The 17,341-nt window shown below is 36.9% G+C and overlaps 1 protein-coding gene across 3 annotated transcripts in view; it reads right to left on the bottom strand.

Moving 5' to 3' along the window:
* The window catches only part of DNAI7 (dynein axonemal intermediate chain 7), an 83,896-nt gene that overhangs the window by 38,814 nt on the left and 27,741 nt on the right, over positions 1 to 17,341 (bottom strand). For all 3 annotated transcript variants that reach the window (XM_089920391.1, XM_022577792.3, XM_089920390.1), the window contains 5 exons: positions 17,223 to 17,324; positions 16,240 to 16,377; positions 11,304 to 11,450; positions 8,133 to 8,236; positions 6,150 to 6,459 (listed from right to left, as the gene is read on the bottom strand). In XM_089920391.1, the coding sequence (XP_089776517.1) occupies positions 6,150 to 6,459; positions 8,133 to 8,236; positions 11,304 to 11,450; positions 16,240 to 16,377; positions 17,223 to 17,324 (801 nt within the window). The remainder of the gene's footprint in view (positions 1 to 6,149; positions 6,460 to 8,132; positions 8,237 to 11,303; positions 11,451 to 16,239; positions 16,378 to 17,222; positions 17,325 to 17,341) is intronic.

The following is a 17,341-nucleotide window of genomic DNA, read 5'->3' on the forward strand; positions in this document are numbered from 1 at the left end:
AATTTTATTGATTTGAGTCCTCTCCCTCTTCTTCTTGATGAGTCTGGCTAATGGTTTATGAATTTTGTTTATCTTCTCAAAGAAACAGCTTTTAATTTTATTGATCTTTGCTATTGTTTTCTTTGTTTCTATTTCATTTATTTCTGCTCTGATCTTTATGATTTCTTTCCTTCTGCTAACTTTGGGTTTTGTTTGTTCTTCTTTCTCTAGTTCCTTTAGGTGTAAGGTTAGATTGTTTATTAGAGATATTTTTTTTGTTTCTTGAGGTAGTCTTGTATAGCTATAAACTTCCCTCTTAGAACTGCTTTTGCTGCATACCATAAGTTTTGGATTGTCATGTTTTCACTGTCATTGATATCTACGTATTTTCTGATTTCTTCTTTGATTTCTTCAGTGATCTCTTGGTTATTTAGTAACGCATTGTTTAGCCTTCATGTGTTTGTATTATTTACGTTTTTTTCCCTGTAATTCATTTCTAATCTCATAGTGTTGTGGTCAGAAAAGATGCCTGATATGATTTCAATTTTCTTAAATTTACTGAGGCTTGATTTGTGACCCAAGATGTGATCTATCCTGGAGAACGTTCCGTGCGCACTTGAGAAGAAAGTGTAATCTGCTGTTTTTGGATGGAATGTCCTATAAATATCAATTCAATCTATCTGGTCTATTGTGTCATTTAAAGCCTCTGTTTCCTTATTTATTTTCATTTTGGATGATCTTTCCATTGGTGTAAGTGAGGTGTTAAAGTCCCCCACTATTATTGTGTTACTGTTGATTTCCCCTTTTAGAGCTGTTAGCAGTTGCCTTATGTATTGAGGTGTTCCTATGTTGGGTGCATATATATTTATAATTGTTATATCTTCTTCTTGGATTGATCCCTTGATCATTATGTAGTGTCCTTCCTTGTCTCTTGTAGCATTCTTTATTTTGAAGTCTATTTTATCTGATGTGAGTATTGCTACTCCAGCTTTCTTTTGATTTCCATTTGCATGGAATATCTTTTTCCATCCCCTCACTTTCAGCCTGTATGTGTCCCTAGGTCTGAAGTGGGTCTCTTGTAGACCGCATATATATGGGCCTTATTTTTGTATCCATTCAGCGAGCCTGTGTCTTTTGGTTGGAGCATTTAATCCATTCATATTTAAGGTAATTATCAATATGTATGTTCCTATGACCATTTTCTTAATTGTTTTGGGTTTGTTTTTGTAGGTCCTTTCCTTCTCTTGTGTTTCCCACTTAGAGAAGTTCCTTTAACATTTGTTGTAGAGCTGGTTTGGTGGTCCTGAATTCTCTTAGCTTTTGCTTGTCTGTAAAGCTTTTGATTTCTCCATCAAATCTGAATGAGATCCTTGCTGGGTAGAGTAATCTTGGTTGTAGGTCCTTCCCTTTCATCACTTTAAGTATATTGTGCCACTCCCTTCTGGCTTGTAGAGTTTCTGCTGAGAAATCAGCTGTTAACCTTATGTGAGTTCCCTTGTATGTTGTCGTTTTTCCCTTGCTGCTTTCAATAATTTTTCTTTGTCTTTAATTTTTGCCAATTTGATTACTGTGTGTCTCGGTGTGTTTCTCCTTGGGTTTATCCTGTATGGGACTCTCTGCACTTCCTGGACTTGGGTGGCTATTTCTTTTCCCATGTTAGGGAAGTTTTCGACTATAATCTCTTCAAATATTTTCTCTGGTCCTTTCTCTCTCTCTTCTCCTTCTGGGACCCCTATAATGTGAATGTTGTTGCGTTTAATGCTATCCCAGAGGTCTCTTATGCTGCCTTCATTTCTTTTCATTCTTTATTGTGTTCCGCAGCAGTGAATTCCATCATTCTGTCTTCCAGGTTACTTATCTGTTTTTCTGCCTCAGTTATTCTGCTATTGATTCCTTCTAGTGTAGTTTTCATTTCAGTTATTGTATTGTTCATCTGTTTGTTTGTTCTTTAATTCTTCTAGGTCTTTGTTAAACATTTCTTGCATCTTCTTGATCTTTGCCTCCATGCTTTTTCCGAGGTCCTGGATCATCTTCACTATCATTATTCTGAATTCTTTTCCTGGAAGGTTGCCTATCTCCACTTCATTAGTTGTTTTTCTGGGGTTTTATCTTGTTCCTTCATCTGGTACATAGCCCTCTGCCTTTTCATCTCGTCTATCTTTCTGTGAATGTGGTTTTTGTTCCACAGGCTGAAGGACTGTAGTTCTTCTTGCTTCTCGAGGGCAACCTTTTTATAATAAAGGACCAGGACTTCCCTGGCAGTCCAGTGGTTTGGAATTCACGCTTCCACTGCAGGGTGTGTGGGTTCAATCCCTGGTCAGGGAACTAGGGTCCCCCATGCTGTGCGGTGCAGCCTTTTCCCTTAGTGACATCACGTCCCGGCAGGTCCTGAGGAGACCAGGCTCCTGTTAGAGAGAAATGGACCCCATGATGTCCCAAAGCTGAAGCCCCAGCGGGTCCTGAGGAGACCCGGCTTCCGTTAGTGTGGACTCGACCCCAAGTTGTCCCGAAGCCCAGCCATCAGCATGGACGTAGTCCTACGTGTTCCAGAAGCCAAAGCCCCAGCGGGTCCTGAGGAGACGGGGCTTCCGTCAGCTGCGCCCGGAGACAATTCCGCAGCTATGAGTTCTTTATATTAGGATACTAACCATTTGTTTTATATGTTTAAATATTTTTCCCAGTCCATTGTCTTTCAAGTTTGTTTACAGTGAGGTTTATTTTGCTATACAAATGTTTGAATTCATAACCTCCTTTTCTTGTATGGTTTTGATGCACTAAGAAGTAAGAAGGACCTTCTTAGTATATATGATAAAATAACTTCCCTACATTCTCTTCAAATACTTTTATTATTTTATGAGTCTTTGATTAGTTTTTTTTTATATTAAAAAAAATAAAATCTGTTACTTTTTTTTAGTCTGTAGAGGGAAGTATGAATGGAAATTTATTTCATATCTTAGCTAGCGGTCACAGTGCCAATCATTATATTAAACTTATCCTTTCCTTTGTGTTCTGGAACTTCTTTTACATAGATACTAGATCTCCTACTTCTTTCCCCATCTGTTTTAATTTTTTCCTCCATAAATTCCACCAAATTATCTTTATCCCCTTCTTTTGAGCTGCTGACTCTCTTTATAAATCCAATGATTTTTTTTTTTTTTTTTTTTGCTACTCCACTTGTGGGATCTCAGTTCCCTGACCAGGGATGGAACCCATGGCCCCTGCAGTAGGAGTGCAGAGTCCTAACCACTGGGATACCAGGGAAGTCCCTCCACTGATTTTTGCTCCCTGAAGCCTACTCACATTTACAAAATGTGCTCTACAAATGTGCTCTGTTCAAAATTAGTGACAAGTGGAGGCCCAGCTGACAACTGTTTCTATCAGCTCTCTTTCCTTTCCTCCCCAGCTTAGCAGGGCAAGTGGTTCTGAGGTGGGAGATTGATTCTTCACTCTCTGCAGTTTACTGCCACTGTCTCCCCCCTGCCCCAACGATCCTCTTTCAGCACAGGAGATGGCTTTTCCCACCTGCCTCGGTACACTTAGGCACTACTATGGGATTCTTCTGCTTCTGTGGAAATCATCCCTGCTTCAGCATTACTCATGTTAACTTTTCAGAATGCCGTGGAGGTTTTGGAAGGATGGGAGAGCACACATCCATAAGCATAAGCAACTACACACACGCCTGTTTGGTGTGACGAGAGGACTGGCTCCTGGAAACAGGGGTGCTAACTAAATTAAGTTTAGTCTCATCTGCTAGGCAATTTTCTCTTTTTCAATCCCCTGATAACAAAGTTCTGCCAGCCAGGTTCCTCCATGTACCATTCACACAATTCTCAGTCAAGCTTCCCAGGCTGTGGTGAAGTTTCATAGGGTAAAACTATTTCTGCTATATTACTAATTGTCTGATCTTTAGGCTACTTATTTGAGAAAAGCTTCAGTATTCCATAAAATATGCATTACCATCCAGTAGAATGCTTTTCCTTGACGTACTTTTGTGGCATTATCAACATTAGCATTGGTATACCTGTAGTCATCATTATAAATTGAAATGGTTCAATAAAACATTAAAGAATAATAGAAAAAAAAATAGATATAGTTAAACACGTTGGAAAGGGTCATTTAACTGAGGAAAGCTTAGCTTGGTAACTTTGAGCTCACCAGCTGAGAGTAAAGGAAATGACTTCTTACTCTAATAGATGACGGACCTGGAGAAAAATATATAACTGCACTGTTTGGTATTATAGTGAATTCATATGATGATATATTTAATATAAAACTATTTTTGGTAGTTTTATACACAGAACTATAATGAGTCATTACTGCATAAGGCTGCTTTAACTGAGACATACATGTATAAGGAAGAATTGCTTTAGCCATCTAAATTCAAGTAATATTTCAAATTATATGTTTTCTAATTATTGTTTCATAACTTTTAAGTTAGTAATGTCAAATTCTTAGGTAAACTGTTGATGGATTTTTCATAAAATATGATCAAGGAACTTGAGGAGCAGAAGTTATTCAATATTTTTATCAGATCAAGACCAAACATTTTTAGATACTCTTTTCATACGACAATTTTGATAGTTTTTAATTTGTTCTTTGTTTTCATGAATTTTCAGTCACAAATCCCGCCAAATTTTATTGTAAGTTTATGGGTCTTCATTTTATTTTCTACTGAACATTTAAATAATGTAACATCCAGCACCCATTTACTCATTCTTTGTTTCCCCCCTCTTAGAAATCAGTGTGTCACTTCCACTCACATCTTACTAGCTAAAGCAAGTCACATGGTCACCCCTAATTTCAAGGGGGCGAGCAGTGTAATTCTTCCCTTCCTGTCCAGGAAAGGGAAGAAAACTGGAAATATTGTTGAACTCTAGTAATGCTACCATGTTACCTGAGAGGGAAAATGACTTTTTTCATTATAAAAGCTACCAGATTGCTCAAAAAACATTCCTTTAAAAGTGACAAATTTTTAAAGAAGAATCAATCACTTATTTCCCACCTCTGTGAAATATCAGCTATATACAGGTTTCTGGGTTCTCCTCTCCTTATGCCTTTTTAATTTTTTCATCATTGTAATCATACTCTAAATACTGTTCTTTGTACTGACCATCATGTCTTATCCATTTTTTATATTGCTGTAGAATCATTATAAGTTTTGATTCTGGTGGAATCAAATGAAATTTTTCAATTAAATATGTTCTAAGAATATCTAATAATCCTTATTCTGATTTCAAATTTGTATTCAATTTAATTCTTAACCCTCACCTGTGTTTAAAGAAAACAAACCAATAAACCAGTACACTTCATATCTTAAGTACTTGTAGGAAAACCTGGTCCTTCCTAAAATGCAGATTGTCCATGGCCAAACAAAAAGCTGCTCAGTTCTGAGAAAGTATTACTAAATTCTAAAGGGACAATTTATTCTACCTTAATAAGTAAGTAGCTTGAAAATCCTTGAAATAGAAAGAAAAAAAGAACAGAAACCAACTAATAGAATATGATTATTAAATTGCTCAACTAACATATCTAAAGATGTCCAATTTTTTTAAAAGATGTCAAATTTTAAGAGAGTATAACAGTTTAAAAAATATCAGTTTTTACTTCATATAATTCTTTCTTACAAAACCAAAAGCTGAGGAAGTAAGAGTAATGTAAGATAATCCTTCAGTTTGTGAAAGTATTTATCACAAGTTCCCTAAGTGAGTTTGTAATATAATAAATACGCACAAATTAAATTGCTTCAAAGCTTTTCAGGAGTGAACCTAAAATAAAAATTAGCAATTCCTGTCCTCAACTTTAGGATGTGGAAGCAACAGGCTCAACTATGAATAGTGACTATGAATCGAAGGCAAGAAAAACACACACACACAAAACTGAGCCATTGGCAAGAAAGTAGCTTTCAGTTTCTAGTTGTTTAGGAAAAAATCTTGAGAATGCATCAAGGGAATCTATAACACCTGTTACATGAAGAAAAAATGTACATTTAAAGTGTCTTAGGGAATTCCCTGGCAGTCCAGTGGTTAGGACTCCATGCTTCCACTGCAGGGGGCACAGGTTCGATCTCTGGTTGGGGAACTAAGATCCCACATGCTGCACGGCACAGCCAAAAAAATTAAAATAAAAATAAATGCAATTAAATTCTTAATTAAAAAAAATAAGTGTCCTACCGTTTGTCCTTCAATACCACCTTGTTCATCAACTTTTGTTTCTTCCTCATGAACTGAGTTAGACTCATTTTCTTGTTCTTTATACTCTTTTTGGAGATCTTTGCTGACTGCTGCTTCTACACTCTTAACTTCGTCTTTGCCAAAGTAAGTTACCGTGGAAGTGTGTTCTTGTGATGCTGTTGGAACAAGGCCTAATGGCGTGACATGATCATAGCGAGTATGTAGGAGTCGTAGAGCAATGTCAGATGTTGCTAATATCCTTGGAATTTCAAATCCAATTTGTGTCTCAGAGAATCTGATACTTCTGTACCTGTTAATTAATTTAACGAAAAGGATGAGGCTCTAGAAAATTCTATGTCTGTTGTAAGCTTATACCTAAGCAGTATTTCTCTCCACTTTAATTTCACCACAGTTTTGAGTCCTGACCCATACTTGCTTTCTTTGCAGCATTTGGATCCAGTTGCTGATGTTACCTTCTCAAAACTCTCCTTTGGGATCCATGACTCTATACTCTTCTCCTCCATCTCTGGCAGCTCCTTCTCTGTTTCCTTTGTATGGTCTCCTTCCTAAGTATCCCTTAAACGTTGATGTTACTTGACTCTCCATCCTGAGCCCTTCTTTCTTCTCCCTCTACATACTCTCTCTGGATATTATTATTTCTATGACTTCAATTATTATTTATATTATCAGGAGTGTTTAACATGAGTTCTATGTTTCCTAGGGGAAGAAGCATCCCTGAATGAACTTTAAAAGGTCCAAAAATGCCCTTACATATGTGTGAGCATATGTAATAAAGTTCATAAGAGTCTATGACTCCCCAAAAGTTAAGAACTATCAATCTGTATGACTCTGCAAAATATGTCTCCAACTCAGATTTCTCTCAATGCTTTCAGACAGTTGCACTTTGATGTGTCATAGGTACTTCAAACTCAACAAGTCCGACACTGAGCTCATCATACTGACCACCCCCTGCTCTCTCACCATCACCATCAAAGTAAAACAAAACTTGTTCTGCTTCCACTATTCCTTATCCTAGTAAAAGATACCATCTAATTCTCTTCTTAAGCCTGGGTAGTTAATACAGGGATATTCATTTTACTTTTCTTCTTTTAAAATTATACAGATTAATTTTCTTCATCCTTCTGGATCTAACATATTTTACAATGAAAAAGGTTATATTAATATATTGACTCTGATTTAAACCACAAAGTATTTTGTAGCAAATGTAACTTGGAAAATACTTTGTTCCTTACTTTTACTAAATATCAGAAATAAAACCCAATACTTTCCACTGTCATAGGACTAGTCTTTTCAGAGTTGGGACCAGAACCTAGGCCTCCTAACTTTTATTCAGATCATTTTTTCCTAAAACTTGCTGCCATACTAACTCAATTATTTTGAAATGTTTGAGATAAAGCAGCAACCAAGTGATCGTGAATTTATCATTATCTCTATCATTCCTCAGAATGATATTACTTTGTTGAAAATAATCAGGGAAACATCACTTAAATTATCTAAAAAATAATAAATATGAAAAGTATTCTTTTTTGAAAGCATTAACAGTTCACAAAAGATAAATTTTTTAAAAGTTTCAGATTGCCATGTAGAGAGCACCTACCACTTCTACTTTTTGGTGGGGAGGGAGGTTAAGTGGGTGAAAAGAAGAGGAAGACCCTGATATTTAGTCAGTGTATATTTGTGCTAGACACCACACTATATATGACCTTTACACGTGTTAACATTTAATCCTCAGCCCAATCCTATTAAGTTAAGTGATATAATCATTTTACTGTTGATATACTGAGGCATAACAAGGCTAACTAACTTGCTTAAGATAAATGGCAGGTCTCTGAGTCAAACCCCAGGTGGCTGACTTTCTAACATGGGTTTTTACAAGTATGCCATGCTGTAATGCAACAGGCATCTGCTTGGTCATGTGACTATATAATGTCTTCAGACCTATAGTATCACCCATGGGAATACCTTGGATTCTTCTTGAGGTTTGCCCATACATATAAAGTAACATTTTCATCTCGAATGACTTTTTCCATGTTTCCACTGTCCAGATCTGCTAAAGTACTAGCTTGCTGTAAGAGAAAAAGAAAACATTATTAAGATTAGAGGCCTCATAAATTACGCAATTTAGATAAGTTACTTCATCACTTAGGTGTTGGATTCCCTTCAATATTAAAAGAGTAATTTGGGGACTTCCCTGGTGGCGCAGTGGTTAAGAATCCGCCTGCCAATGCAGGGGACACAGGTTTGATCCCTGTTCTGGGAAGATCCCACATGCCGAAGAGCAACTAAGCCTGTGCGCCACAACTACTGAGCCTGCATTCTACAGCTCGCGAGCCACACCTACTGAAGCCCGCGTGCCTAGAGCCGGTGCTCCTCAACAAGAGAAGCCACCGCAATGAGAAGCCTGGCGCACTGCAACAAAGAGTAGCCCCCACTCGCCGCAACTAGAGAAAGTCCACGCACAGCAACAGAGACCCAACGCAGCCAAAAAGTAAATAATAATTAAGAAAGAAACCTTGAAAAAAATAAAAAGAAAAGAGAAATTTGGGTAAAAATAAGGTTCAATCAAAATAACAAAGAATTGTTTTTAAAAATTCTCTAAACAACAAAAACATATTTACTCAATTAAATGTGCTCCCCATTTACTACTCAGTTTCTCTTACGGTGTCTAAGGATTGAAGTTGCTCCTGTATTCCCAGGTAGCACTTGTGGATTACTCTTAGGTTACCCTTTTCAATTTTAACATTATTTGTGACTTTTCATTTTAACTATATACATGCTTCTTTATCCTTACCTTATTAAAATGTAGATTATGCTACTGCAAAAGTTAGCCTATTTCTGAACATACCAAGTTTAGAAAACAAAATATCCAGATGAGTTTTGTGTTTTACTAGTCCAATACTTGATAATCAACATTAAACACACAATTTAAGGATGTTCTTAAGAATTCTTTTATAAAGACTAACATAGCTTGATGCCTATTGCTTAAGATATTAGCTCTTTCAAAGGGCTTAAATAAGTCAATATGTATTTGGTTCCTATAATGTAAAAATTTAAATGTACTGGGAGGTGAATTTATTGCTTTTTTTTTTTTTAAGTGATTGTTCTGGGAATTCCCTGGTGGTCCAGTGGTTAGGACTCTATACTTCCATTTCACGAGGCACAGGTTCGATCCCTGGTGGGGGAACTAAGATCCTGCAAGCTGTGCCAGTGTGGCCAAAAAAGAAAAGAAAAAAAAAAAAAGAAATAAAAGTGATTGTTCTCCCACACTTTTTTTTTTCTATGACATTAACTTTTTGAAATGCCCAGGATAATTGCCTTGAAGAACTGTTCCACATTGTGAATTTATCTAGCTGTTTCCTCATGGTTTAACTTGCTCCTCTATTCCCTTTATTTTTTGTACACTGGAAGTTAGGTCTAGGTAGGTTTAATCAGATTAGATGAACAATTTTCGGCAAGAAGGCACAATAGGTAATGTTGTGTTCCTCACATTGCATACTATCAGGAGGCATATGATGTCCTACTGTTAACAATGTGGACTTGATCACTTAGTTAACGTGGTGACTACCCCTATCTCCCCTTGCGAAGTACATTTATCCTAGTCAGTAAGTAATCTGTGGTCTAATACTTTGGCACTATGAGAATAATGTGTTCCTAAACTTTTCGCCTACGTATTGAGGTAGCCATTGATGATCCTTATCAATTATTACATTGGGGATTGAAAAATGGTTATTATCTTACTGATCATTCCTTCCACATTCATCAGGTGGTATTCTTCGGTAAAGAACTGTTCTCTCTACCCGCCACTCCACTTTCCCCTTTCCATTTTGGAATATCACTATAGACTCATTAATTTTTATTTTATTCAAGGTTCTATAATCCAGAGGTCCCCAACCTTGTTAGCACCAGGGACCGGTTTTGTGGAAGACAATTTCTCCACAGACTGGGGTGGTGCGGGGGAATGGTTCAGGCAGTAGTGTGAGCGATGGGAAGCAATGGGGAGTGGCAGACGAAGCTTCACTCGCTCACACACCACTTACCTCCTGCTGTGCAGCCCCATTCCTAACAGGCCACGGACCAGTACCAGTCCTCGACCCGGGGGTTGGGGATGCCTGCTATAATCAATTATAGTCATTATTCTTTCTGATATTCAAATTATCCCCAACTTGATCAGTGGGAGCTTCTTTAAGCTAGTTCTGTCTCTTTGGCTACAACTCCATTAGTCTTTGAGTATTTACTTGTTTTCTAGCACAAGATAACTGAAACTCATCTTTCAATAACAACCTTATCTTTCACTTTCCCTGCCCCAAACTCGAATCAGCCATTTACCACAATTAGACCTGGTTCCTTTTTATGGAATAAAAAGAAATCTGTTTCATACTGATACTTCCACTACAAATTTAACATTACTGTATTTTTTTCTAATCTTCTTTTCTTCTATATATATTTTTTCTCTTAGAATAAAAATCTTGATTACTAATAATTATAATACATTTCCTTATTGGCTTTTTCTTACAATATAGATAAAATAGCTGCAAAATTATAATATGAATATTACTTCCAAGAATAAACTTAACAATAAGCCTTCTTTACAGTTCTTTTTATAATTAGAACATATTCTACCAAGCCTATAAAGGTGATTGTGTTCTAGACCAAAAGAAACCAAGAGAGAAAATAGCCAAAAGCAAGGTGTGACCTTACATTGTTTTCTCATTTAGAAAACAAAACAAAACAAAAACAGCTATAGAAGATATTCATGGAATATTAGGGAAAATACAAATATGGACTGGATATTGGAATACATTATGGAATTATTATTAATTTTCTTAGGTATAACAATGGCTCTATGATTATTTGAATATTATCATTAGTGCTAAGATATTTGGGAAAAATAGAGTGACTACCAGTAATTGTAATCTTGTGTCAACTGATTTATCTAGAGTGTACAGAAAATAAAATATTCACAGTTGCTAAATCTGGATAAATACATGTGCCTTAAATTGTTCTACTGACTTTTCCATTACCTTTTAAGTCTTCAAAAAAATAAAGGACACTGGACTTTAAAAATTATATAATATAAAATCTTAACTCTTAAAAAAGTCAATAATAACATATAAAGCAAAATATCACACTTACTCTGAGAAGTATTTCTGTGGCTATGTTAAACTTAAGATGAAGGAGCTCTTGCAGTTCTAGAATTGATCCTTGGTACTGTATTATATTTTTCTCTTGCAAATCATATGATGGAGTTTCCAATAAAATTAACTTCAATTTCTCAATTAACTATAAGTAAAAGTATAAGTAAAAATATAAAGTAAAAATTTACGATGAAAGTAATCTGACACACAAAGAAAAAGTGAAATGGGGGATGTTTTATCACTTTTGAATTGAGGAACACATCACTAGTAAAACATATAAAAATACTTTCCTATATTTATTCTATTATTTAAGATCCTGGAAAAATAAAATATTTCCTCCTAAAACTCCACTATAAGAATTCTAGGGCTTCCCTGGTGGCGCAGTGGTTGAGAGTCCCCCTGCCCATGCAGGGGACACGGGTTCGTGCCCCGGTCCGGGAAGATCCCACATGCCACGGAGCGGCTGGGCCTGTGAGCCATGGCCACTGAGCCTGCATGTCCGGAGCCTGTGCTCCACAACGGAAGAGGCCACAACAGTGAGAGGCCTGCGTACCACAAAAAAAAAAAAAAAAAAAAAGAATTCTATACTATGTGTAACAGAGCTGTCATTAGCGAGCTGACAGAGGAGGCACAGCTTGTTACTACTTAAGACTGTGGAACAATAGAAACAATATGATGAGGAGGAGGAGAGTGAGGAGAAAGAGGAAGAGGAGGAGAATTGCTAACATTTACTGAATGCTTACTATTTGCCAGGAACTGTTCTAAATGCTTTAAATGTTTTAATCCATTTCATCCTCATCATAACTCTGTAAGGTAGGTACTGTTTATTGTGCCTATATTATAGACGAGGAAACTGAGGCAACCTGGTTCCACCAGTAAGGAGCTTGGAAGACGCCACTCAATCCTAACAAGTGAAAAGCTGAACAGGCTGAAAGACCAACCACTATTCTTTGATCCATAAAAGAGGGGAGGACACAGAGCAAACCCCTGTCCCCAAGATTGGAGAGACCTACAGGTGAATACAGGGAGTCGGTTTATCAGAGCAGAGTGTCAGGAGCAAAGACCACTGCAGGAACCAGTGCCAGGTCTGTAAACCCGAACTGTAAACGATGAATTGCTGGGAACTCAGGGTGGACAACTCTGAGAGTTAAAAACTCCCGGGGTGGGGGTCTTCCCTGGTGGTGCAGTGGTCAAGAATCTGCCTGCCAATGCACAGGACACAGGTTCGAGCCCTGGTCCGGAAAGATCCCACATGCCACAGAGCAACTAAGTCCGTGTGCCACAACTACTGAGCCTGTGTGCCACAACTACTGAGCCTGCATTCCACAACTGCTGAAGCCCATATGCCTAGAGCTCTGCAACAAGAGAAGCCACCGCAATGAGAAGCCCGCGCACCACAATGAAGAGTAGGCCCTGCTTGGTGCAACTAGAGAAATCCCATGCACAGCAACAAAGACCCAACACAGCCAAAAAAAAATTAAAAAAAAAAAAAAAAAAAATCCTCCCAGAGGATGAAGTCATGGGAGGGTGAGAGCCCATAGTATTGTGAGACTTACCTGCAGGAGCTCAACCAGGTCCCCACAATAAATATGGGGGAAAGAAATTCCCTCCTGCTGCTGGCAGGAGGAGGGAGAAAGGAAGCATTTTGAAATACGACAGAGCACTCTGTTCTTAACAAGGCTTGATCTCAGGGGAAATTAATTAACTAGAGCCTAACCTGCTGGAATTTTATCAGAGCCTAACTCACCTGGGGGAAAGGAAATACCCAACTCCAGCTGGCTCTAGCCATTCCCTCTCACCTAAGAGGGGATAAGAAAAATTAAAAACGCTTGTGAAGTTCACCATCCAGAGGCATAGGCTTACTTAAAGACTGAGACCTAATCACAGGACTACAGAACTCTTCCCCTCTCCCAACCGGCCTCACCACCATATTACTAAAGGCTTATTTACAGCAGTTCTTTTTACCCAGTACATCATGTCTGGCTATCAAGAAAAAATTACAAGGCATACCAAAAGGTAAAAACCACAATTTGAAGAGACAGAGCAAACATCAGAACCAGACATGGCAGGATATTATAATGATCAAACCAGGAATTTAAAACACCTGTTTTTAATATGCTAAGGGCTCTAATGGATAAAGTATTCAGCATGCAAGAATAGATGGGTGATGTAAAGCAGAGAGATGGAAATCCTAAGAAAGAACCAAAAAGAAATGCTAGAGATTGTAAACACTGCAACAGAAATGAAGAATGCCTTTGAAAGACTTACTCCTTAACTGGACACAGCTGAGGAAGGAATCTCTGAGCAAGAGGATTTATCAACAGAATCCTCAAAAGACCAAAAAGCAAAGAGAACAAGGACTTAAAAAAACAGAACAGAATATCCAAGGACCTTGGGACAACTACAAAAAAAAGGAAGCACACACATAATGGAAATACCAGAAGGAAAAGAAAGAGAAAGGAACAGAAGAAATATTTGAAATAATAATGACTGAGAATTTCCCCCAAACTAATGTCAGACACCAAACCACAGATCCAGGAAGCTCAGAGAACACCAAGCAAGATAAATGCCAAAAAACCCCTATTTAAGCATACCATTTTCAAAATACAGAAAATCAAAGATAAAGAAAAACTGACAGCAGCTAAAGGGAAAAAAACACCTTACCTTTAGAGGAACAAAGTTAAGAATTATACCCAACTTCTCAGAAATCACACAAACAGGGAGAAAGTGGAGAGACATTTAGAGTGTTGGGAGAAATTAATGTACAGCATGATCAAGGAACAACTAATAGCAAAATTTAATTTTGAACACTGACATAGATAACATACAGAAAATTTCTAAATTAAGAGAGATAGCTGAGTAGTATGGGCTCAAGCCAGAAAGCTGGGCTTCCATCCTTGCCACCTCTTACCAGTGGTGTGATTTGGGGCAAGTTATTTAACATCTCTGTGCCTCGCCTTCTTTGTTTGTAAAATGGGGATAACGGTGCATACCTCACAGGGTTATTGGGGGGAATTCAGCAACAACATGAATAAACTGAACCAGGCTGAGAAAGCCTGGCATAGTAAATATTATATAAGAGTTTGTCAAATAAATAAATTTGATAATTTGGAACTTGGTGTTTACCATGCGATCACTGCTATCCAATTCTTTCTGTTCGTCTTGTGGCTTCCTGCTTTAGTTTCCTATTATTATTGATTACTCTACTCATCTATCTCCTGTTTTGTTTCACTTATCCTTTTCTCATCTTCCCTACTATTCATTACTTCTGCTTCTGTATCCCACATTCATAACAGGAAGATGTCACATCCAGCTCATCACTGGTGAACTTTAGTACTACTTCCTGCTGCCTTCCTGCTATTCAAAGCGCAGCAGATTCCTGGACCAGCATCACGCTATGGCAGCCTCCCTGGGAGAGAGAATATGCAATGGCAAGAATACTGTATGATGAATCCATTAGCATCCAAATACTTCATGGGAGGCTCTTTGGAGTCTTTGGAAAGTCACAGTAATGCCCATCTAAGGTCTCATAGGGGACCGTAAGCAAGTCACAACCCGTTTCTTCATATGTAAAATGAATCTCATAAGCTTGTTTTCCAGATTAAATTAGGCGAGCAAGTTATGACCTTAACAGTCTGGAGTTATTCCATTTTATAGCAACATGGAGAAGAAGTAAACCACAGTGACAAGAAGCACAACATGGCAGAAATAGAAACAAAAAGCATTAAAGGATAAAAGGACCAAGAGGAGTGAATTCCTTCTAGTTTCTAATATTACGTAGGTGTGTCTAAGTGTGGATTCCTTTCTTTGTATCCTAACTTGGGATTTGTTGGGTTTCTGAGGATTCTGGAAAATCGTCAGCCACTATCTCTTTGAATATTGTCTCTCCCTCCTTCTTCTATATCTCCCTGTCTCCTTCTGGTACTCCTTGTCAATATACATTTAGTCCTTTTTGCTCCATCATACATGTCTGTTAATTACTCTTTGATATTTTTCATCTCTGTATCTCTCTGTGCTGTATTCTGATAAATTCTTCAATCTAACTCCTGACTCACTCACTATTAAGAATTCTCAGTAGAGACATTTTTGTTTTCCCTTCATTAAGCTAAACGTGAGCTAATCAAGCTCTAATCATCTCCCTTTGCAAAGCAGGTTTTCCCCTATTTATCTACATTACCTTTTTGAGGCTCCCAGCCATAAAAGCATCTCTGATCCAACTTGCTACCTTCCTTGTACCCTAGGCTTTGCCTCCTGATTTCCCTTTAAACCAGTGCTAAGCCACCAGGGGTTAACAAATAGACACTCTCTGGGAGGCCACTGACTTTTAGACTTGCCCACTTTTCTGAATTGTTTTATGGCCTCCAAGATTCTCCTTTGCATTCTTTTGAGCTAGGCAGTGGATTTAAATGTCGTTAAATTGTTTTCCCTAGCATTTTCAAGTGCATTTGTAATGTGGTAGCTCCTCAGGTTAGCCTATCCATTCTATTTGCAGAAACAGAAGGTAGGATATTCTTATTCATCTTTGTATTTCCAGTGCTTAAAAGAGGTGCCTGGCTCATAGTTAACATTAAAAAAAATATGTGTAGTGAATCACTGAATAGTGCACAATTCTGGCTGAGGATAAAATCATACATTTTTGCACTTGAGTTATCTACATAAATGGATGCAACTTGGTATTTTCTTGAATTAGATATACATACAGTTACTATTTCAAATTTATGTTAGGCTGATCTTACCTAAGGTGGCAAGAGGTTTTTAGGAGTGGCAAAAATAAAAAAGAAAACAAAAAGATGAGCAAATATGTTTCTCCACAGCCAAGGAAGTAGTAGTGTTATTAACTGAAAAATACTTTATTTATTTCTAGTTTTAGAGTCAATATCAGACAATTGTAAGTTACATAATTTAAAATTACAGAATAATACTTAAATACTTACATTTAGCACTAGTTTACTCTTCGCAGTCACTGCCTCAAAAGTCTCATTGGTTTCCTCTTTCCACAAGCTAATAAAAGTATTAATTTCTTGGGATATTGAAGGATCAGGACTCCCATTACATTGAATGTAGTGTTTCCACTGTGGAATAAAAATGGTTGAAGGTTCACACTGATGAAAATTCAACCAAAGATGAAATTACTTCTTTTTTGAAGCTTATAACCTTGTTTTCCATATTAGGCAAAAAACATATTATGACTTTAGTTACTTGAGATATCTCTAAAATAACCAAATTCCTCTTCATCAAAATAATTTAAAAGCCTCAATATTTCAAATAAATAGAAATTCTATTTATTGTCATATTTTTATTTTTAAAAAAGTATTTATGAGTTGATTTAGTTTTGCTTTCCTCTCTAATCATATAGCTCCTGTAGGTACAAAAGCCAACACTTGAGCTAATTTCTACTTCTCAAATGACTACTAATTCTTAACTGCCACTGTCATTTTAGTATTAGTCCTTCCATTCATTTTGTAGTCTATGCAAATTCTACATTTGTAATCATATTGTACTTACAATTTTTTTGCTTTAAATTATACTATAATCTTTTGCCATATTATTACAGTTTTTCCTTTTTATCCTGATAATCATCTACATTGTTTCCGAAGTTACACTGTTTTGAGCAACACGAGATTGCCTTAGGCTCAAACTTTTTATATTTTAATTTAGGATAATTTCCTCAGTATAGATTCCCCCAAATTAAATCAGAGTAAAAGGATATAAAAATTTCAAGGATCTTATTACTGACAAATAGATTTCTACAGAGCTATATGAATTTACTTTGCTACAAGCAATATGAGAGAGATTTGTCAGATTAGAGATTTTTTTATAGACAAATTTAAAGTTTCTTGTTATTTAAACAGATATTGGATTATAACTCCCTCTTGTGGTACAAAAGTATTAGCTAAATAAATAAAATCAGTCTTACCTGAGAAAGCAATCTACTGTCTCGTTTCAATTTCTCTGCTTCAGGAAAACATGCCTCTAACAAATAAAGTTCTTCAAGCTCTTCATTTCTTCTTTCTAGATCCTGTTTCATAGGGATAG

The sequence above is a fragment of the Delphinapterus leucas genome, chromosome 11 (assembly GCF_059928025.1).
Source record: "Delphinapterus leucas isolate spDelLeu-1000000601 "Yukka" chromosome 11, BTC_Dleu_Yukka2, whole genome shotgun sequence".
Taxonomy (NCBI): domain Eukaryota; kingdom Metazoa; phylum Chordata; class Mammalia; order Artiodactyla; family Monodontidae; genus Delphinapterus; species Delphinapterus leucas.